The sequence below is a fragment of the Urocitellus parryii genome, unplaced genomic scaffold (genome assembly GCF_045843805.1).
Source record: "Urocitellus parryii isolate mUroPar1 unplaced genomic scaffold, mUroPar1.hap1 Scaffold_2292, whole genome shotgun sequence".
Taxonomy (NCBI): Eukaryota; Metazoa; Chordata; class Mammalia; order Rodentia; family Sciuridae; genus Urocitellus; species Urocitellus parryii.
The window spans coordinates 67,905-92,181 of NW_027552372.1; the positions used below are offsets into that span (position 1 = coordinate 67,905).

Consider the following 24,277-nt stretch of genomic DNA (forward strand, 5'->3'; position numbering starts at 1 on the left):
GAATATGGAGCATTGAAAAGATTCCAATCAAGGCTGAAGGTAAAGCAACCTACTAGGAACAAGGTAGGCATGGATATCCTGAAGTGAAAGCAAAGCCTGGTAGAGCAGAAAAAGATCTTTGGGGGGACACAAGAGTTAGGGTAGTGGAGGGAATGTTGATGACAATTCTCTACAAGCCTGAAATTATATCATGGTGAATTGCAATTCAATGTATATCTATCAAAAACCACTAAATAAATGAATGCATGGTAGGTAGACCAGTAGATTAGAGCCAGTTGAGGGTGCAGGGAAATAAGAGGCAGGAACCAGGGTCCGTATGGTGTAAAAAAAAACACGTTTATGAATATGTCCATAGGAACCCAACTATCATGTACATGTTTAATGCAATGCAAAAGCAAAACAAAGGATGGAATTTTGCAAACTGGATATCCATACCAAGAAGAGTGAAACTAGGTCTCTGTGTCTTCTTATGCACAACACCACACAAGAGGGATAACAAACCTAGATATAACAAATGAGAAACATGGCAGCCATTGGAAGGAATACAGGGAAAACACCTCCGAATAGAGGCATCAGATAAGTCTTTAGGAAGAGGAATACTGCACGTGAGAACGTGCTCGCAAGAAGGGGTGAACATGAGTGCATCCAAATTCAATCTGCAGAACAGCAAAGAAAACCATTCACAGGGTGAGGAGAAGGCATATAGCCTAGGAGATGAGTTTTTGCCAGTTTCTCTTGGACCGTGGATTGCCATAATAATATGTACATAAACAGCTAAAGGTACTGAGCTGTGGGAAGACAAACAACCCATTTACCCAATGGCACATGATCACGAAGTACACAAAGGAACATGGATAATCGCTCAGCTCATCAAGGTCGTAACAATCCCAGTCTTCACACATGAGGGACATGCAAATCAAATTTCAACAGCGAGTCCATCTTACCCCATTCGGGAAGGTAATGTTGAGAACACAAATAACACACTCTGATGATCATGTGGAAATAGAAATGCTGCAACATTGTTGGTGAGGATGCTTATTACTACATCCACTATGGGAATCCGAATGGAGCTGACTCCTGAAACTCAAAAGGGCCCAGCTGTACCAATGCCCACTCTTGACTGAAAAACTCTAGTCAGCACTCAAACAATGGTTTATTTGGGCTCATGAAAATCTCTCTTCCAGCTTCCAGTAGCTATTTATTGGCTTTGCTTTCTAGTTCTTTATTCCCCATTCGCAGGCCTGACAGTTCTTGACTCCCACAAAGCACAGTCCTGTCCTTATGCCTCTCCTGGTGAGACACTTATTTTCTTTTGTGGCCCTGAGGTTAGGGGCCCTCTATGTAGGATCATTGTCAACATTATGAGGATATAACAGATGATATAATAGATGAAAACACCAACAAAAAACAGAAGAAGAAATCAAAGATGTGGCCAGGGGACGGGAAACAAGTATTAAAACATGCCTTACTTTGGGGTCAGGTGATGAAGGGGTAGCATCACGCAAGCCCTTCTTCGTGGTAGGCACTAAACGGGGGGTGGAAACCACATGTTCTCCTTCAGTCTCAGTAGGACTGTTGTCCAGCAAGGCTCGGTGTTGTCGTTTCCCGAGGTCGATTTTTCCTGTTTTGGGAAGAAGTCAAAGTAAAACACACATGAAACTCTGTGTAACTGTAAGTCAATCAATAGCACATTTGGCACTCTTCAAAGACATTACCATGATTCGTGGATTGCCGGGGATTTTCACACACTTCCTCTTTTTCCTCAGGGGCATTCTGGGAAGGAAAAACACAGGATGCCAGGAATTAGCAAGCACTATAAAGACACTTTCTTCTCGGAAGCACAGAGATAGTTTCCTGAAACACACCACATCTGATGCCACAAAGCAAGGATCAGTTCCTCGGAAACAATTAGGGAGAATGCCTGGCGTTCCATCAGACTTTTATGCAATGAAATCAGAAATCAACAGTAGAAATAAAACACAGGAGCCCCTCGCGCCCCCTCGACTGAGTGATCAACGACTGGAGAGCAGAAGACTCGAGAGATGAAATAAACACTACTTCAAGGTTACTGAGAAGAGCCACACAACCTACCCACAACCCAGGGATACTCGGAACGTGGTTCAGAGAAGAAGGTTCAGAGCCCGGATCTTATTCCTTAAGAGAACAGAAAACCTCCCATTACATTTCAAGGCCATGGAAAAAGAAGAAATCAACACTGAAAGCAGCCCTTGATGGCAAATAATTGAAATCAGAACCAAACTTTACGAAATGAAAACAAGGTTCCAACAAAAGCAACAATATACAAACTTGGTTCTTTGAAAGCAAACGTAAATTTGACCAAACTTTATGCACACTATCCAAAGACAGGAGGACAAGACTCAATTTCCTGAAATTTGGAATGAAAAGGATCCATCACCGGGGAGCACAATGAAATACAGAGGATAATCAGAAACTCTTTGGGAAACTTATACCAGCATTGCAGACCCAAATGCACATCAGAAATTTAAACAGATCCAAATCAAGCAATGAAATTGAAGACACGCTGAACCCTACCAACAAAGGAAAGCCCAGGACCTGATGGAAGCTGAGCCCAGTTCAACCAGTCCTTTTATAAAGAGTTAATGGGAAACCCCCTGAAACCATTCCATGAAAAAGAAATGGAGGGAACCCGCCGGACAGACTCATTCTATGAAGGCCGCATCACCCCGATTCCAAAACCAGACAAAGACCCATCAGGAAACAAAACTTGAGGCCAATCATCCTCATGAAAATAAATGCAGAAGATCTTAGTAAAACATTGGTAATTCACTCACCAAAGCACAGGAAAAAGACAGGACACCACTAGGATCCCATGCGATTCATCTTGGGATGCAATTTGGGCTCCAGAGATGCAAAACAACAGACAATAGGGCAACCACACATTAGGGCAACCACCCATTAGAGCAACCACTGTGGGAAGCACTATGGAGATTCCTCCGAAAACAAGCAATGGAGCCACCCCAGGATCTGGCTGTCCACGCCTCTCTTGTGTTCAGCTGACCATCAGAGACACAAGTGTATCAATGTCTGCAGCCGCATAAACCTTACCAGCAGCGACATGTTGAATGGATGATACAATGAGGCGTATATACACGAACAAGTTTTAGCATTTGTTGAAGAATGAACTTATACCATTTTCAATGAGAGGAAGGAAGTGGAGAATCCCATGCTCAATTCAATAAGTCATAGGAGAATATGGAGCATTGAAAAGATTCCAATCAAGGCTGAAGGTAAAGCAACCTACTAGGAACAAGGTAGGCATGGATATCCTGAAGTGAAAGCAAAGCCTGGTAGAGCAGAAAAAGATCTTTGGGGGGACACAAGAGTTAGGGTAGTGGAGGGAATGTTGATGACAATTCTCTACAAGCCTGAAATTATATCATGGTGAATTGCAATTCAATGTATATCTATCAAAAACCACTAAATAAATGAATGCATGGTAGGTAGACCAGTAGATTAGAGCCAGTTGAGGGTGCAGGGAAATAAGAGGCAGGAACCAGGGTCCGTATGGTGTAAAAAAAAACACGTTTATGAATATGTCCATAGGAACCCAACTATCATGTACATGTTTAATGCAATGCAAAAGCAAAACAAAGGATGGAATTTTGCAAACTGGATATCCATACCAAGAAGAGTGAAACTAGGTCTCTGTGTCTTCTTATGCACAACACCACACAAGAGGGATAACAAACCTAGATATAACAAATGAGAAACATGGCAGCCATTGGAAGGAATACAGGGAAAACACCTCCGAATAGAGGCATCAGATAAGTCTTTAGGAAGAGGAATATTGCACGTGAGAACGTGCTCGCAAGAAGGGGTGAACATGAGTGCATCCAAATTCAATCTGCAGAACAGCAAAGAAAACCACTCACAGGGTGAGGAGAAGGCATATAGCCTAGGAGATGAGTTTTTGCCAGTTTCTCTTGGACCGTGGATTGCCATAATAATATGTACATAAACAGCTAAAGGTACTGAGCTGTGGGAAGACAAACAACCCATTTACCCAATGGCACATGATCACGAAGTACACAAAGGAACATGGATAATCGCTCAGCTCATCAAGGTCGTAACAATCCCAGTCTTCACACATGAGGGACATGCAAATCAAATTTCAACAGCGAGTCCATCTTACCCCATTCGGGAAGGTAATGTTGAGAACACAAATAACACACTCTGATGATCATGTGGAAATAGAAATGCTGCAACATTGTTGGTGAGGATGCTTATTACTACATCCACTATGGGAATCCGAATGGAGCTGACTCCTGAAACTCAAAAGGGCCCAGCTGTACCAATGCCCACTCTTGACTGAAAAACTCTAGTCAGCACTCAAACAATGGTTTATTTGGGCTCATGAAAATCTCTCTTCCAGCTTCCAGTAGCTATTTATTGGCTTTGCTTTCTAGTTCTTTATTCCCCATTCGCAGGCCTGACAGTTCTTGACTCCCACAAAGCACAGTCCTGTCCTTATGCCTCTCCTGGTGAGACACTTATTTTCTTTTGTGGCCCTGAGGTTAGGGGCCCTCTATGTAGGATCATTGTCAACATTATGAGGATATAACAGATGATATAATAGATGAAAACACCAACAAAAAACAGAAGAAGAAATCAAAGATGTGGCCAGGGGACGGGAAACAAGTATTAAAACATGCCTTACTTTGGGGTCAGGTGATGAAGGGGTAGCATCACGCAAGCCCTTCTTCATGGTAGGCACTAAACGGGGGGTGGAAACCACATGTTCTCCTTCAGTCTCAGTAGGACTGTTGTCCAGCAAGGCTCGGTGTTGTCGTTTCCCGAGGTCGATTTTTCCTGTTTTGGGAAGAAGTCAAAGTAAAACACACATGAAACTCTGTGTAACTGTAAGTCAATCAATAGCACATTTGGCACTCTTCAAAGACATTACCATGATTCGTGGATTGCCGGGGATTTTCACACACTTCCTCTTTTTCCTCAGGGGCATTCTGGGAAGGAAAAACACAGGATGCCAGGAATTAGCAAGCACTATAAAGACACTTTCTTCTCGGAAGCACAGAGATAGTTTCCTGAAACACACCACATCTGATGCCACAAAGCAAGGATCAGTTCCTCGGAAACAATTAGGGAGAATGCCTGGCGTTCCATCAGACTTTTATGCAATGAAATCAGAAATCAACAGTAGAAATAAAACACAGGAGCCCCTCACGCCCCCTCGACTGAGTGATCAACGACTGGAGAGCAGAAGACTCGAGAGATGAAATAAACACTACTTCAAGGTTACTGAGAAGAGCCACACAACCTACCCACAACCCAGGGATACTCGGAACGTGGTTCAGAGAAGAAGGTTCAGAGCCCGGATCTTATTCCTTAAGAGAACAGAAAACCTCCCATTACATTTCAAGGCCATGGAAAAAGAAGAAATCAACACTGAAAGCAGCCCTTGATGGCAAATAATTGAAATCAGAACCAAACTTTACGAAATGAAAACAAGGTTCCAACAAAAGCAACAATATACAAACTTGGTTCTTTGAAAGCAAACGTAAATTTGACCAAACTTTATGCACACTATCCAAAGACAGGAGGACAAGACTCAATTTCCTGAAATTTGGAATGAAAAGGATCCATCACCGGGGAGCACAATGAAATACAGAGGATAATCAGAAACTCTTTGGGAAACTTATACCAGCATTGCAGACCCAAATGCACATCAGAAATTTAAACAGATCCAAATCAAGCAATGAAATTGAAGACACGCTGAACCCTACCAACAAAGGAAAGCCCAGGACCTGATGGAAGCTGAGCCCGGTTCAACCAGTCCTTTTATAAAGAGTTAATGGGAAACCCCCTGAAACCATTCCATGAAAAAGAAATGGAGGGAACCCGCCGGACAGACTCATTCTATGAAGGCCGCATCACCCCGATTCCAAAACCAGACAAAGACCCATCAGGAAACAAAACTTGAGGCCAATCATCCTCATGAAAATAAATGCAGAAGATCTTAGTAAAACATCGGTAATTCACTCACCAAAGCACAGGAAAAAGACAGGACACCACTAGGATCCCATGCGATTCATCTTGGGATGCAATTTGGGCTCCAGAGATGCAAAACAACAGACAATAGGGCAACCACACATTAGGGCAACCACCCATTAGAGCAACCACTGTGGGAAGCACTATGGAGATTCCTCCGAAAACAAGCAATGGAGCCACCCCAGGATCTGGCTGTCCACGCCTCTCTTGTGTTCAGCTGACCATCAGAGACACAAGTGTATCAATGTCTGCAGCCGCATAAACCTTACCAGCAGCGACATGTTGAATGGATGATACAATGAGGCGTATATACACGAACAAGTTTTAGCATTTGTTGAAGAATGAACTTATACCATTTTCGATGAGAGGAAGGAAGTGGAGAATCCCATGCTCAATTCAATAAGTCATAGGAGAATATGGAGCATTGAAAAGATTCCAATCAAGGCTGAAGGTAAAGCAACCTACTAGGAACAAGGTAGGCATGGATATCCTGAAGTGAAAGCAAAGCCTGGTAGAGCAGAAAAAGATCTTTGGGGGGACACAAGAGTTAGGGTAGTGGAGGGAATGTTGATGACAATTCTCTACAAGCCTGAAATTATATCATGGTGAATTGCAATTCAATGTATATCTATCAAAAACCACTAAATAAATGAATGCATGGTAGGTAGACCAGTAGATTAGAGCCAGTTGAGGGTGCAGGGAAATAAGAGGCAGGAACCAGGGTCCGTATGGTGTAAAAAAAAACACGTTTATGAATATGTCCATAGGAACCCAACTATCATGTACATGTTTAATGCAATGCAAAAGCAAAACAAAGGATGGAATTTTGCAAACTGGATATCCATACCAAGAAGAGTGAAACTAGGTCTCTGTGTCTTCTTATGCACAACACCACACAAGAGGGATAACAAACCTAGATATAACAAATGAGAAACATGGCAGCCATTGGAAGGAATACAGGGAAAACACCTCCGAATAGAGGCATCAGATAAGTCTTTAGGAAGAGGAATACTGCACGTGAGAACGTGCTCGCAAGAAGGGGTGAACATGAGTGCATCCAAATTCAATCTGCAGAACAGCAAAGAAAACCACTCACAGGGTGAGGAGAAGGCATATAGCCTAGGAGATGAGTTTTTGCCAGTTTCTCTTGGACCGTGGATTGCCATAATAATATGTACATAAACAGCTAAAGGTACTGAGCTGTGGGAAGACAAACAACCCATTTACCCAATGGCACATGATCACGAAGTACACAAAGGAACATGGATAATCGCTCAGCTCATCAAGGTCGTAACAATCCCAGTCTTCACACATGAGGGACATGCAAATCAAATTTCAACAGCGAGTCCATCTTACCCCATTCGGGAAGGTAATGTTGAGAACACAAATAACACACTCTGATGATCATGTGGAAATAGAAATGCTGCAACATTGTTGGTGAGGATGCTTATTACTACATCCACTATGGGAATCCGAATGGAGCTGACTCCTGAAACTCAAAAGGGCCCAGCTGTACCAATGCCCACTCTTGACTGAAAAACTCTAGTCAGCACTCAAACAATGGTTTATTTGGGCTCATGAAAATCTCTCTTCCAGCTTCCAGTAGCTATTTATTGGCTTTGCTTTCTAGTTCTTTATTCCCCATTCGCAGGCCTGACAGTTCTTGACTCCCACAAAGCACAGTCCTGTCCTTATGCCTCTCCTGGTGAGACACTTATTTTCTTTTGTGGCCCTGAGGTTAGGGGCCCTCTATGTAGGATCATTGTCAACATTATGAGGATATAACAGATGATATAATAGATGAAAACACCAACAAAAAACAGAAGAAGAAATCAAAGATGTGGCCAGGGGACGGGAAACAAGTATTAAAACATGCCTTACTTTGGGGTCAGGCGATGAAGGGGTAGCATCACGCAAGCCCTTCTTCGTGGTAGGCACTAAACGGGGGGTGGAAACCACATGTTCTCTTTCAGTCTCAGTAGGACTGTTGTCCAGCAAGGCTCGGTGTTGTTGTTTCCCGAGGTCGATTTTTCCTGTTTTGGGAAGAAGTCAAAGTAAAACACACATGAAACTCTGTGTAACTGTAAGTCAATCAATAGCACATTTGGCACTCTTCAAAGACATTACCATGATTCGTGGATTGCCGGGGATTTTCACACACTTCCTCTTTTTCCTCAGGGGCATTCTGGGAAGGAAAAACACAGGATGCCAGGAATTAGCAAGCACTATAAAGACACTTTCTTCTCGGAAGCACAGAGATAGTTTCCTGAAACACACCACATCTGATGCCACAAAGCAAGGATCAGTTCCTAGGAAACAATTAGGGAGAATGCCTGGCGTTCCATCAGACTTTTATGCAATGAAATCAGAAATCAACAGTAGAAATAAAACACAGGAGCCCCTCACGCCCCCTCGACTGAGTGATCAACGACTGGAGAGCAGAAGACTTGAGAGATGAAATAAACAATACTTCAAGGTTACTGAGAAGAGCCACACAACCTACCCACAACCCAGGGATACTCGGAACGTGGTTCAGAGAAGAAGGTTCAGAGCCCTGATCTTATTCCTTAAGAGAACAGAAAATCTCCCAAGCACAAACCTCCCATTACATTTCAAGGCCATGGAAAAAGAAGAAATCGACACTGAAAGCAGCCCTAGATGGCAAATAACTGAAATCAGAACCAAACTTTACGGAATGAAAACAACAAGTTCCAACAAAATCAACAATATACAAACTTGGTTCTTTGAAACCAACCATAAATTTGATTAAAGTTTATGCACACTATACAGAGAAAGAAGGACAAGCCTCAATTTCCTGAAATTTGGGATGAAAAGGAACAATCACCATGGAGCACAATGAAATGGAGAGGATAATCTGAAACTATTTGGGAAACTTATACCAGCATTGCCTACCCAAATGTACATCACAAATTCAAACAGATCCAAATCAAGCCATGAAATTGAAGATATGCTCAAAAGCCTACCAACAAAGCAAAGCCCAGGACCCAATGGAAGCCTAGTCCCGGTTCAACCAGACCTTCTAAAAAGCGTTAATAGAATCCCCCCCCCCAAAAAAAAAAAAAAATTCCATTCATGGGAAATGAAGGGAACCCAGCCAGACTCATTCTATGAATGTTGCATACCCAGGATTTCAAAATCAGATAAAGACACATGAAGATACAAAACTTGAGGCCAATAATCTTTATGAAAATAAATGCAGAAGATCTTAATCAAATTTGGGCAATTCACTTTCCAAAGCAGAAGAAAAAGATAGGACACCACAATCCCATGTGTTTCATCTAGGGATACAACTTTGGCTCCATAGATGGAAACCAACAGACGCCATTCACCATACCAACACACACAGAGACCAGAATCTTAGGTATTCTCAATAGAGGCAGGATAAGCATTTCTCAAAATAAGGGTTCAAAACACAAGAAAAGCACGTGATAGTAAAAGCTTTTTATGGTAAATGCGAGGTCAATCTCATTCAAAACTGAGACAACACAAACCATGTTTCTTAGACCTGAAACAAGACAGAGATGCCCCCCTTTTATCATTTCTTTCAAAACATTCTGTGTCACTCTAGCCAGCGCTATTAGGCCAAGGAGAAGAAGGAAGTATTTTATATAGGAAACCAGCAGCTAAAAGTAGCGTGGTTTTACTACAACATGATTCTGTACTTAGAAGATTTTAAATGTTCACCAGAAAAATTTAGAACAAAGAAAGCAATTGAGAAAAGGAGCACAATACGCAGTTAACACCCATCACTCAATTGCTAAGAGAAAACTAAAAGCAATACAGGGGCACTAAGGAAGCAATCTTGAAAGTACTCAGACAATCCTACATGTGAAAGAAGAACATTAAAATCAGACAGTGTGGAGCATGAGAATGAATAAATCTTAATATACGTAAGCTATGTGAATTATGACTGACTCCAACAGAAATCAAATGAAGCAAAATGGCACCAAGTAACATGTTCCTCTCACCATTCATACCACATGTAAATGAGATTGATTCTTCAATTAAAGGCACTGCATCGAATATATTAAGTGAAGAAATCAAGACCCAAATGCATATTGTTGGCAGAAAATGTACTTCACATGCACAGAGTTGCAGAGATTGCAAGAATGGAAAATAGTATTTGCATTTCATGCTGATGGATGCCAACAGCAAGGAGCAATAGCTATTGTCATATTTGCTACAGCAGACTTCAACCCTCCCTCCATTAACCAGAGGTGACAAAGAATGGTAAAGGACTGTGCCTGGAACACCAATGCCCCCAATTACATCAGCCACAAACTGCTCCAAGGAAAGGGACACAGGGGCCCTGTAAAACAAGTTTGGGTCACTTCACTCTGCCAAACTCACTAAGAGGTATTTCGTTCAGACAAAATATCATCCATTCCTACAGAATTCAACTGTACTTTTTGATCCAGAGGACTTTACAGGTATCTATGGAATACTTCCTCAGAAAAAAAGTGCTGTACTCAGGCTTCTTATGGAATTTGCTCTAAAACAGACTCCATATAGGCCATGAAGACAATTCTTAGCAAGTACACACCACAATCAAAGTGATTCCTTTCATATTATCAGATGCCATTCAAATAACATTTCAAATGCACACCAAGAAAAGGGACAGAAAGAGCACAATCACAAGACAATGAGCCATATACACTTTGGCATGAAGAATCAGTCCTCCAAGAAATCAGCAAAACGATTAATAGATCATTAGAATCAACCGAAAAGAAAAACACATCCCAGTGTCTGCTACACACAATGAATGCAGTCAAAGAGGAAAAGTATAAATGTGGCTACATACCTTATAAGGCTATATACCTTATCAGAGGGATCTCAACTTTATAAGTGATAAGGCTACATATCTTATAAGGCTAACTACCTTATCAGAGGGATCTCAAATCTATAGCCTAGAGATGAATCTCGAGGTCTTAGGGAAACAAGAACAATCGCACTGCAAATCCAGGACAAATGAACAAATGATACATATTCATGCCAAAGGAATGAAAAAGAATATGAACGAAAAAGAGAGTTGTGTTTTTGAGAAGAGAAACAAGTCTTATAAATCTGAACCAAAGTAACCAAAGGAGAGAGACAGAAGATACAAGTGAAATAATTTACTATCCAAAATGTGGTTCTTATAACCAACAGTTTTTTGAAATCCAGAGGACCACTTGATACTACTAAGGAACATTAAATGGCAATGAATGAGAAATCTACTAGTTTTATGTTAGGATGTCTTATATTTAAAAAAAGAACACATAGAATAATATTTTGTGAGTGACCTGCTTCAAACTAACTTATACACGTATGCAAGTATACCACAGTGAAATCCTCTATTCTGTAAAACCAATGTGCACTGTCCCAAAACTTTGACCATCTTAGTCATTTTCAATCTATAATTCATTACTGCTCAGATAAAATAATTATTCCAAATCTCAATAAGTTGGGAAGTGAAGAAATTGATTAAGTATCTAATATGTGTAGTTATATTTATGCATATGTTTGTATATTTTAGAATCACAAAATGACTGTGGTCATGTTTTCTAACACCTGTGATCCTGCCACTCCACAATGTAAGAAGAAGAATGGTAAACAAATGTTCTCTCTGTCCACAATATTCTCCTGCTACATTTTTATGTGGCTGGCTCTCTCCCTGCCTGACTTGTCCACTTAATTGTTACACATGGTAAGATCTTCACTGATTCCAGTATTCCACTCACACAACTCTGCACATTGGAACTACACAAGTATTTCATAGATTTGAAAGAAGTGAGAATTATATTTCTTTCACTTTTTAATTAAAATGCATTCCAAGTGTTTCAGATGAATCTATTCTACAGTTCCAGCTATCCTTAACTTCACTCTTCTTGTTGTGTTTGTAGTACTTCTTTGTCTCCACTCTCTCACTCAATCTAAATAATTATATCATTCTTCTTCCAGAAATAATTCCCATTTTTCTCCTTTCTCACATTCAGATTCACCTAGGTATTCATTTGGTTTTCTCTCTACTTATTTCCTTCTGAAAGAGCATTCCTAACCACTGAATACACGCCAAAACTTCTACGAATCACAGTCCTGGCACACATGACTTTCTTGATGCTGTGCTTATTTGCTATGGTGAACTAGTAGGAACTAGTTTTTTCTAGGATCAATGTCACCATTATGAGGATATGGGAGGTGATATGTTAACAAGGCCTGGGAAAAAAGTCTTACAATGCATCTTACCTTCTTGCCATGTGAAGTAGGAGGAATATCATGCAAGCTCTTTACTTTCATATTTTTTGCACAAGTGTTCCAAACTGTATTTTCTGCTTCATTATCAGAATCACTGATGTCTAGCAACGTTAGATTTCCGTGCTTATTTTGGTCATATTTTGCTTTTATGAAAAAAAAAAAACAAAGTAAAACACTCATGAAATGTTCTCTAACTTCAAATTGATAAACGGCACAAAAATGAGCAGTCTCAAAGAGATTACCATCATTTCTGGATTGCCAAAAATATTTACGAACTTCTCCTTTCCCTTCACGGACAGTCTAGAAAGGGAAAAAGGATAAAAACATGGTAATTGTAATGAGCACGTCTTACATACACTTTCTTCTCTGAAGGGCACAGATCATTTTCTAAAACAGACGACATATGAGGCCACAAAGCACCAGTTAATACATCAAAAACATGAGACGTGGTTCCTGGCATGCCATCAGATAATGGAATGAAATTAGAAAGAAACAATACAATAAAAAATAAAAGCTATTCTAACACCTCTAGAGTAAATAATAGTACAGCATGGATGATATCTAAGAATACTTAAAAGTGAGAATAAAGACACAACATATCTAAACACTTAGACACTATAAAGAGTAAAGAGAAAGAAAATACAAATGAATAAATTTACAGGCACAAATATAGATCTTACAACAGACACGTTTCCGAAATTCAAAGACAATTAAGGACTATATTAAAAAGTTAAATACTAATAAATGGGAAATCCAGAGCACTATTTTGATAATTTACATTACAAAAAGTAGAAAATGTAAAAGAATTGGATAGAGTTCTAGAAATGTATGTCATACAAAAATAGAATCAAAAGGATACTGAAAATCTAAACAGACAAGCAGCATGCAATTATATTGAACTAGTAATAATCAGCCTTCCAAAAGCAAAAGCTCAGGACCACAGAGATTCATGGCTGAATTGTTTCAGACCTTCCAATAAGAACCAACACTGATGCTCCCCCAAAGATAACAAGGGATATAAAAGGGAAGAAACTGGAAAATGCATTCAATGAGGTAAAATCACACTTACAGAAAATTTGGATAATAAAACAAAAGGGAAAGAAACAGATTTAATAATATTCATTTTGAAGATATTTGCAAAAACCTTCATGAAATACTGCAAAACAATTTCAACAACATATTTCCATAATTATATACAATAAAATTCATGAATGGTTTAACAATGGAAATCAAGAATTACAGGATACCTCAGAGATACAGGACAGAAGAAGCCTCTAACAAAATTCAATAGTCTTTAATGAGAAGTTTTTAGAACAGAAGACTTCAGAAACTTGCTGTAGTATTATAAGGTCTGTGTATTCCAAATCCAAAGTAAAGGGCATATTGAATGGTGGAAAATCTATGACATTTTCTCTAGATTCAGAACTAAGGATGAGGTGTGCTTGTTCACCAGATCTCACATTTAAAGGCACTCAATGAAATTTTATTCAGAGCAATTAGAAAGAGGAAGTGAATAAAAAGTAAGAAGTCAATTAGACAGGAAAAGTAAATAAAAAGTTAAGAAGTCAAATTATTGTGTACAGATCATGTGATCCTCTTTGAGAACATTCTCAAGGCTCTACCAGAAGAAGTTAAGATGGGATATAGAATTTTAGCAATTTCAGGAATAAAAATAACTTCACAATACAAATATGAAGAATACATCCATACAATAAAAACAACCACACTGAAACTGAAATTAGAATAACATCTCCATTTATAGCACAAGCAAAATCATACGTAGGAGTAATCCAATTCAAAGAGGCAAATAGCAGAATGATAAAATGAAATTAAAGAAGTCTCAAGAGCAAAAAGAAGAAGAAAAATAAATCATCAGAAAACAGATAATATCTAATATTCAAGAAAAGGCAGACGATGTTGGGAACATATCTGTATTCAGAAAGTGATTTTATGCAATTTCTATCAAACCTCTGATGGTATTCATGGAACTGGAAAAAAATTATCCTGAAATTCATCTCATTGAAAAAAAGACCAAAAATTGAAAATAAAAATTGAAACATAAGAGCAATGCAGAATGCAATATAATACACAATTTCAAAGTATAACACAGAGCAATAGTAAGGAAAACAGCATGACCCTGACATTAAAACAAACCAGAACTGACTGAAAACGCAAAGACAGATCCACAAATTTGCAGTCATCTGATTCCGGGACAGAAATGTCAAGAACAAATGCATGGAAAAAGAAAGTTTCTTGAAAAAGGACCTGGCAACAAAGGAAATGATAAAGAGATTGAAGAATGAACCTACAGAAGAGGAGAAAATCTTATCTACAACTCCCCTGAGAGGGAATAAATAAGAATATATACAGAATACAAAACATTTAATATCATGAACACAATTAAGTCAATGAATAAGAACTAAGCAAACATTTCTCAAGAGAAGAAACATAAATGATTAAATATGTAAGAAAAGAGGATCAAAATATCTAGTGATCAAGGAAATGCAAGTCAAAACTACAGAGATTTTCCTCTGAATTCAGTTAGGATGTTAAATATCAAGAATATAGACAATAAAGGTCAGAGAGAATTTGGAGAAAAGGTACACTCACACATTGTTGGTGGGATGACAAGTTAGTGCAAACACTCTGGGAGGGAGAATGGAGATTTCTCAAAAAAATGGGAATGAAACCACCATGTGGAGATATACTCCTCTGTGTTTGTCCAAAGTGGTAAAATCAGCAGACAAATGGGGATACAAATACATCAATGTCTATAGCAAAACAAGTAGCCAAGATGTACTGAATGGAATATAAATGTGGTATATATACATAGAAAAGTTTTACTCTGTCTTTTTGAATGAGATTTTTCTATCAGCCAATAAATGGATGAAATTGGAGAATGTCGTACAAAATACAATAAGTGAAATGAGAAAATCAAGCAAAGAAAAGTTCTCTCTCATAGGCAAAGCTAAAGCAACAGAAGAAGAACAATGATGGAATGGATATCATGAAGTTAAGGGAAGATTAGTGTAGTAGAAAATGACTGATGGGGAAGGAGAAAGGTTAGATTCGTAGAGGGAATGTGCAAAGAATGTGACATAATTACTTGAGGTCCATGTGTAAGTATATCATGGTGACCTCCACTTTTATGTATCTCAATAAGCACTGATTAAAAATTAAGAATTAAAGGAGTGTAAAGGTATCTAGTAGAGGAGAGGAAGGTGAGGGAGGAGAAAAAGGAAAGGGAGGAACCTGGGTCTGAAATGGTACCAACAAAATGCATGTATGATTATATCACAATGAACTCAACTCATGTTCAACCATAAGGCACTTTATAGAAAAACACATGGTATTGGTTAAAATGGATATCCATATGTTGAAGAATGATATAGATCTCTATATCTCCCCATGCACAAGACAACACAAAGCAGATACAAAATATAGATTCAGAGTAGATGTGCTGCTAATGCTTCTAGATAATCCGGGGAAACATCTCATCATATAACTAGACTAAGGCTTTACGAACAGGAATATTATAGCAGAGGAAATAATAGCAAAATGACACAAACAGAAGTGCACTCAAATAAAATCTTTAGAAGAGCAAATGAAACTATTAAAGTAAGGAGAAAGTTTATTGCATGGAGGAAAATCCTTGCTGGTTAATCTTTGACAAAGGACTGGTATAATAAGTATAAAATAAGACTGAAATTTAGCACTGGAAATAAAAACAACCCATTTAATCAATGGCACATGAACAGAGAGGTCAGAAAGGAAAATATATAATTGCTCAGCATTTATATGAAGTGCTATTCACTGTCTTTAGCCATCAGGAACATGCAAATCAAAATTGAATTCAGAGTCTATCTTACCCATTCAGAAAGTCAATATTTAAGAATACAAGAAATAAACTACAATGATGATATGGAGAATAGGAATTCTTCAACATTATTGTTGAGGATGAATATTATTTTTTGTTGATTTTTTAAATAAATGACAGCAGAATGCATCACAATTCTTATTACACATATACAGTACAATTTTTCATATCTCTAGTTGTATATAAAGTAGGTTGACACCAATTCATGCCTTTCTTTATATTTGTACTTTGGATAATGATGTCTATCACATTCCACCATCCTTGCTAATGCCCTGCCCTCTCCTTTTCCCTCCCACTCCTCTGCCCTATCTAGAATTAATCTGTAAGTATGAATATTATTATAGACACTATGGAAATCAGGAGGGTGGTTACTCCTAAAACTAGAAAGACAAATTATATTTCTTTCACTTCTTAGTTGAAATGAATTTCAAGTGTTTCAATAGACTCTCGTCTACAGTTCCTGCTAATCTTCACTTCTCTAATTTTGTCGTTTGCAGTATATGTCCTTTGTTTTCACTCTTATTCAATCTACACAGTTACCTTGCTCTTCTTTAAAGACTACTTCCTAATTTTTTGCCTTCTAACCTTAAGATTCACCTAGCTTTCAGCTATTCATTTGGTTTTCTTTCTACTTCTTTCCTTCCTCAACAGCGTACATGAAAATTTTTTCTTCTACCAACATCTACAAATCTCAATCCTGCACATAATTCTTTCTTGGTGCTATACTCATTTGCTATTGTGAACTACTAGGGGCCTTATATTTCTTTTTAGGATCAGTATTACCATTATAAGGATATGGAGGATGATATGTTAAAAAGGGGGAGTGGGAAAATTTTGTTACAAGGAGCCTTACCTTCATGTCAGGTGAGGAAGGAGGAGTACCATGGAAGCTCTTAACTTTGATTCTTCTGGCATGACCAGTCCAAAATATACATTCTGCTCCTTTATCAGAATCACCATTGTTGTCACATGAGGCTTGATTTGTTTGCTTGTCCTGGTCACATTTTGCTTTCATGATAAAAAACAAAGTAAAATATATGTGAAACTCTGTAATTTCAAGTCATTAACACCACAAGAATGGAAAGTATTCAAAGAGATTACCATCATTCTTGGATTGCCAAAAATACTTACTAACTTCTCCTTTTTCTTCACAGACAGTCTAGGAAGAAAAAAACATGATAAGTGTAATGAGCAAGCATTACATAAAAGTTCTTCTCAGCAACACACAGATCATTTTATAAAATACACCACATCTGAGGCCACAAAGCATCGCTCAGTCCATCCAAATAATTGGAAACTTACCGTGCATCCCATCAGATCATCATAGAATGAAATTAGAAATCAACAACATAATAAAAAAATAAAAGCTTCTCTAACAAATATAAACTAAATGCATGCTACTGATTGACCAAAGGATAGCAGAAGACATCATGGACAAAACATAATACTTAAAAGTAAGAGAGAATAGAGACACAACATATCCAAAACTCAGAGGCATTATGAAAGTGGTTCAATGAGGAGAGCCCAGAACACTGATTTAATTCATTACAAGAATAGAAACTCCCCAAATAAATAACCTAAGTAATAGAAAAAGAAGAACAAATCAACACTAAATGCAGCACAAGATGGGAAAAAATTAAAATCAGAGGCAAGATCCATGAAATGGAAACAACAAAACATTTTCTAAAACAACAATGATACAAAAAGTTGGTCTTTTTTAAAAAATAAGATAAAATGGATAAACCTTAAGCCATGCTTATTAGAGAAAGAGGAAAAAATACAATTGTCTAAAATTTATGGTGTATAAGTAAATATCAAACAGACAACTTTAGATTGGAATAGAGAGGCTAATCAGAAAATATTTGCAAAACTTATACTCCAATCACATAGAAAATCATAAAGACATTGATAAATTTCTACATTAAGATTACCTCCCCAAACTGAGCCTTGACAACATAGAAAATTAAAAGATCAATTTCAAGCTATGAAATAGAAGATACTATTCAAAGCCCAGCCACAATGAAAAGCAAAAGCACACAATGGGATCTCAATGGATTTCAACCAGACCTTCAATGAAGAATTAACATCAATCCTCTTCAAAGTATTCTATGAAGAAAAAAATGGATGTGACACATCAAAACTCCTCTATGAAGTTAGAATCACACTGATTCCAAAATCAGACAAAGACACATCAAGGAAACAAAACGTCAGGCCAATAATCCTAATGTACATAAAAGGAAATTTGTTTTGTTTTGTTTTAAACAGCATACTACAGGGACAAGGCATATCAATGTTTATAGCACCAGAATACACCATAGCTAAACTGTGGATCCAACCTAGATGCCCTTCAGTGAGTGGATGAATGGATAAAAAAAGTGTGGCATACACAATGGAATATTACTCAGCAGTAAAAGAATAAAATCATGGCATTTACAGGTAATGGATGGCGTTAGACAAGGTAATGTTAACTAAGTTAGCTAATCCCCAAAAAACCAAAGGCTAAATGTTTTCTCTGATATAAGGAGGCTGACTCATAGTGGGGTAGGTAGAGGGACCTTGGGTGGAATAGATGCATTGTAGATAGGGAAGAGAGGTGGGAGAGAAAGGGAGAGGGCAGGGGATTAGCAAGGATGGTGGAATGTGATGGACAGTATTATTTAAAGTACATGAATGAAGGCAAAAAATGGGTGTCAACTTACTTTATATACAGAGATATTAAAAATCATGGTATACATGAATAATAAGAATCATAATACAAAAAAAAACAAAGTACATGTATAAAGACAGGAATTAGCATGAACATACTTTATATTCAAAGATATGAAAAATTGTGCTCTATATGTGTAATAAGAATAGTAATGCATACTGCTGTTGTGTATTTAAAAAAATCAATTAAATAGAAAATATATATAAGGAAATGTTCTTAAAAAATACTGGTAAATTGCACAGTAAACACATGAAAAAGAAGTCCACTACAAGCAAGTGCGTTGCACTCTAGGGATGGAATGTTGGCTGAACATAGGGAAAACAACCCTTATCATTTACCACATCATGACACAAAAAGACAAGAACATCATGAGTATCTCAATAGAAGCAGAAAAAGCATTTAACAAAATAAAAGTTAAAACACAAGAAACCAGGAAGAGTAAAACCATACCACAATATTGTGAAATATATTTATACTAAAACCAAGGCCAACCTCATTCTATATAGAGACAAACTTAAAGCATTACTTCTAAAAACTGGAAAATGTCAGGGATGCCTGCTTTTACCACTTCTGTTCAAAATACTCCTTTGTCACTCTAACCAGAGCTATTATCCACAAAAGAGAAAGAAGAGGCATACATTCAGGAAAAGAAGACCTAACACTATGCTCTATTTCACAATGACATGATTCTCAGTTTACAAGACCCAAGAAACTGCACCTGAAAACTTCTGAAACTCATGGACAAATGCAGCAAACTAGCAGGAAACAATCAAAACCCATAAACCACTTTCATGGGAGTAAACTAAAACAATTCATGACCATTTAAGCCAGCACTGCTGAAGGTAATCAAAGAAATCCTACATATAAAAAAGATTAAAAAAACAGAGCATGCGAAAGAATAAATGTCACTAGAGTAGGTAAGCAACTGTGAATTATGGGTGACTCCAATGATAAAAGAAAGCAAAGCACCATGAAAAAAATACATACCTGTCTACCATTTACACTAAATGTAAATGGGCTTCACGATTCAATTAAAAGACATTAAGTGGAATACTGAAGGAAAATATCAAGACACAACTGTATGTTTCTGTCAGAAAAAAAAAAAAAACATCACATTCAAAGAGACTCTCAGAATATTTCCATTTCATACAAATGGAAGCCAAATGCAAGGAGCACTGGCTCTTCTCATATTTGCCAAAGCAGACTTCAAACCACAAAGAACCAGACATGACAAGGAGATTACTACCTACTGGTAAAAGGAATAATTTATCAAGAAGTTTTAATGGCTTTAAAGATATCAGTGCCCCTAATTTCATGCAAAAATATTTTTAAAGTGAAAAAACAGATGAACATCAATTTAATACGTGTGGGTCACTACAATTGATCACTCTAACAAATAGAGTGATCATCCAGAAAAAAAAAATCAACAAAAATTACAGACTTCAGGCGTACATTTGATCAAAAGGACTTTAAAATGTCTACAGAATATTTACTCAGATAATAGTAGAATATTCACCATTCTCATAGAATGTTCTCATAAACAGGTTCCAAAGTAGGCTATAAAGGCTATTCCTAGCATATACACAAAGCAATTCCTCACACATCATCTGATGATATTAAAATAATATTTCAAACTGAGACCAAAAAAAAACAAAAAACACAGAAACAGTACACCTTCTTAGAGAATGAGCAATACACTTTTACCCAATGTATGGCTCATCCACAAATCAGGTCAGAGAAATATTAAAAGACCCATAAAATCAATTAAAAAGAGAAACATAATCCAGATCTAGAGGGTACAATGAAAGCAGTGGTAAGATGGAAATTTATAAATGTGGCTACATACCATAAAAAATAACACGGATCTCAACTAAATGAACTACAGTGGAATCTCCAGGACTTAGAGAAACAAGAACAATACAACTCCAATTCCAGTAGAAACAAAGGAATGATAAATATTAGTATAAAAATTAATAACATGGAAAATGTTTGAAAAAATACCAAGGATCAATGGAACCAAGAGTTGGTTTTTGAAAAGATAAACAAGATTGATAAAGCCTGCACCAAACCAAACCAAGTAAAGAGAGAGAAGATATAAATGAATAAATTTAAGACAAAAGAAGTGGATCTTACAACACACCTTTCTGAAATCCTGAGGAAAATTAAGGACTACATTGAAAAGTTAAATGCCAATAAATTCAGAGAATGTTAGGATGATTTACATTATGAAATTTAGAATATGTGGAAGTAGCAGATAAATGTCTCTCTCTATATGACCTACAAAAATTGATTCAAGAGAATAACTGGAAATTTAAACAGACCAATAATATGTCATCATATTGAAGCAGTTATGAAAAGCTTTTCAAAAAATGCAAGTACCAGAGAGATTCATGGCTGAATTTTGCCAGATCATCAGATGAGAACTAACACAGCTACTCCCCCAAAGATTACATGTGATAGAAATGAAGGACACTGGCAAAAGCATTTTAGGAGGGCAATATCATGAAGGCAATATCACTCTTTTAGGAAAACTGCCTAAGAACAAAACAAGAAAAGAAAAATTTTAATAATATTCTTGAGGAAGATATTTGCAAAACCCTCATGGAATTAATGAAAATAATTCGAATTATTTTAAGCATTATTTAAGCATTATTTAAGCATTGTAAGCATCATACAACAATATAAAATTGGATTAATTAGAAGAATGCAAAATGGTTCAACACATGCAAATCAATAATTGCAGAAAACCACAGAGACACAGACAAGTCTCATTATGACCTCAATAGATATAGAAGAAGCCTCTGACAAAATTCAACAGTCCTTCATGAGATGTCTTAGCAAACAGAGAACAGTAAGAACTTCCCATAGTATTACAAAGTTTATATATTCCAAATCCAAAGTAAAGGGCAAACTGAATGGAGAAAAATCTACAGCATTGCCTCTAAAATCAGAAATAACAATGAGGTGTGCATGTTCACCAGATTTCACATTTCACCAGAGCCCCTGAAATTGTAGTCACAGCAATTAGACAAGGGAAGAAAATTAAAAGAAGTCAAATTATTCCTATGTACAGATTATGTGATCTTCTTTTAGAAGATCCTAAAGTCTCTGCCAGAAGAAGTTAAGATGGGATATAGAACTTTAGCAAACTCTCTGAAAACAACTTCAAAATACAAACATGCATAATATATGTATACAATACAAACAACCCCACTGAGACTGAAATAGGGATAACATCTCCATTTATAGTAGAAGCAAAATCATACATAGGCATAATCCAGTCTAAAGTGGCAAATGGCAAAATCATAAAATGAAATTGAAGAAGTCTCAGTAAGAAAAAAAAGAGGCATCATAAAATAGAGAAACATCTAATATTATTTTAAAAAGCAGAATTTAATGTTGGGAATATATCTATATTCAGAAAGTGATTCACAGATTTTATGCAATTTCTATCAAACCTCTGATGGTGTTCATGGAACTGGAAAAAATTATCCTGAAATTCTTATCATTGAAAAAAAGACCAAAAATTGAAAATGAAAACTTGAAACATAAGAGGAATGCAGAATGCACTACAGTACACAATTTCAAAGCATAACACAGAGGAATAGATAGGAAAACACATCACCCTGGCATTAAAACAATCAGGACTGACTGAAGACACAGAGACAAATCCACAAATCTGCAGTCAGCTGATTCCTGGACAGAAATGCCAACAACAAATGCATTTTTTTTTAAAGTCCAAGCAATAAAAGAAATGATAAAGAGAGTAAAGAGAAAAATCTATAGAAGAGGATAAAATCTGTCTACAACTCATCTTAGAGGGCATTAATAAGAATATTCACACAATACAAAACACTTAATGCCATAAATACAATTAAGTCAATTAATAAGAACTAAACAAACATTTTTCAATAGAAGAAACACAAAAGATCAAATAAGTAAGAAAAAAATTATCTAAGTATCTACTAATCAAGGATATGCAAGTCAAAACTACACAGAGACTCTAGTCCAATGATGCCCACGGTCTCCCCGCGGATCCTAGCGGCTCCTGAGGCCACTTCGCGGATCTGCTCAACACTCTGGACCCGCGTGCCTTCCCGCAGTGCCTGGTGCAGCCAAGTTGTCCGACGGTACAGGTTCAAGATGTGGCACATGGTGGACTCCGTGGTCTCCTCCACAGATGCTGCAGGCACGTTGCAGACAGCAATGCTTAGGTCCCCGCGGAGCGTCCTCGGCACCGGGCCCGCCCGGCGGCGCGCACCCGCCAGGGGCAGCCCAGCCTCCGACCGGCCCGGATCTGCGGACGCCGCCCTGCCGCTCCCGCGAGCACTGCGGAGGGGCCGGTGGACAAGAGCTGGGGGCGCCGCGGCATGGGGAGGCTGCACGCCCAGCGGCGGGCCTCGGGATCCCGCGACTTCTGCAGACCAATTCTGGCGAGGCCGCAGGCCCTGCCGCCCCGCAGGTCGCCGCGGCCTCGCGGCTCCCCGACGACAGGCCCACTTCCGGACTTGCGCCCCCGCTTCCGCAAAAAGGCCGGAGGGACTGCGCGAGGCCGCGACCGCGGGGTGGCGGCGGCCTGTGCGGCCCGCGGGCCCCTGTGTCACCCGCGCCGGCCGCCCCATGTGTGACATTTAAGTGGATCTAAGGAAGGTAAGGGGCCAGCACCATAAAGGTCTAGGAGAGGACTACGTTCTCTCCAGAGAGACACTTGTCTACCATTCATCTCCTCATATTCTGGAGGGATTGCGAACAGGGTGTGAGATAACATCACCACGACCATTTTATGATTGTGAAATATAATAACACATTCAAATATATGCCTACACATTTTAGATACTTAATAAATCTCATCACTTCCCTTCTTAGTAAGAGTTCAAATAATTGTTTCATCTTAGTACTAATGAAAATGATTAAGATAGTTATAGTTTTGGAACTGTGCACCTTTGTTATACAGAATAGAGGGTTTCACTGTGGCGTATTTTCATATGTGTGTAAGTTAGTGTGAAGCATATCACTCCCAAAATATAGCCTTAGCATCTCCTCCTCCTTCAGTTTTCTCTCTTCTCCCTTTTCACTAATTGTCTTCTCTCAAATTTGGTGATGAACCTTTCCACTAATGACATGCTCCTTTCTGTGTCTGGCTTATTTGATTCAATAGGGTGCTGTCCAGTTCCATCAATTTTTCTGCTACATGACGCAATTCTTAGGTCTGAAAACTAGTCCATTGTGTGTACACTGACTATTGTTTTTCTGTAAATAGTGGGGCATGTTATTGCTGAGCCAATTGATATTTGTCTTTTTAGTTTTAGGAGTAACCTCCTAATTCCCATAGTGGGTGTCATAATATGCATCCTCACCAATAACGTTGATGAATTCCTATTCCCCAATCA

The 24,277-nt window shown here is 38.1% G+C and overlaps 1 protein-coding gene across 1 annotated transcript; it reads right to left on the bottom strand.

The window, feature by feature from the left end:
* Positions 1–4,945: 4,945 nt before the first annotated feature.
* On the bottom strand, positions 4,946–23,509 carry LOC144251816 (uncharacterized; the record flags this gene model as incomplete). The annotated part of the gene is made up of 9 exons (XM_077794530.1): positions 22,890–23,509; positions 17,312–17,339; positions 17,157–17,188; positions 17,034–17,088; positions 12,546–12,603; positions 12,295–12,446; positions 8,176–8,233; positions 7,930–8,081; positions 4,946–5,003 (listed from the first exon to the last, which is right to left on the bottom strand). Coding segments are annotated over exons 1-9 (1,213 nt in total), but the record flags the coding sequence as incomplete, so codon positions are not given.
* Positions 23,510–24,277: the final 768 nt, after the last annotated feature.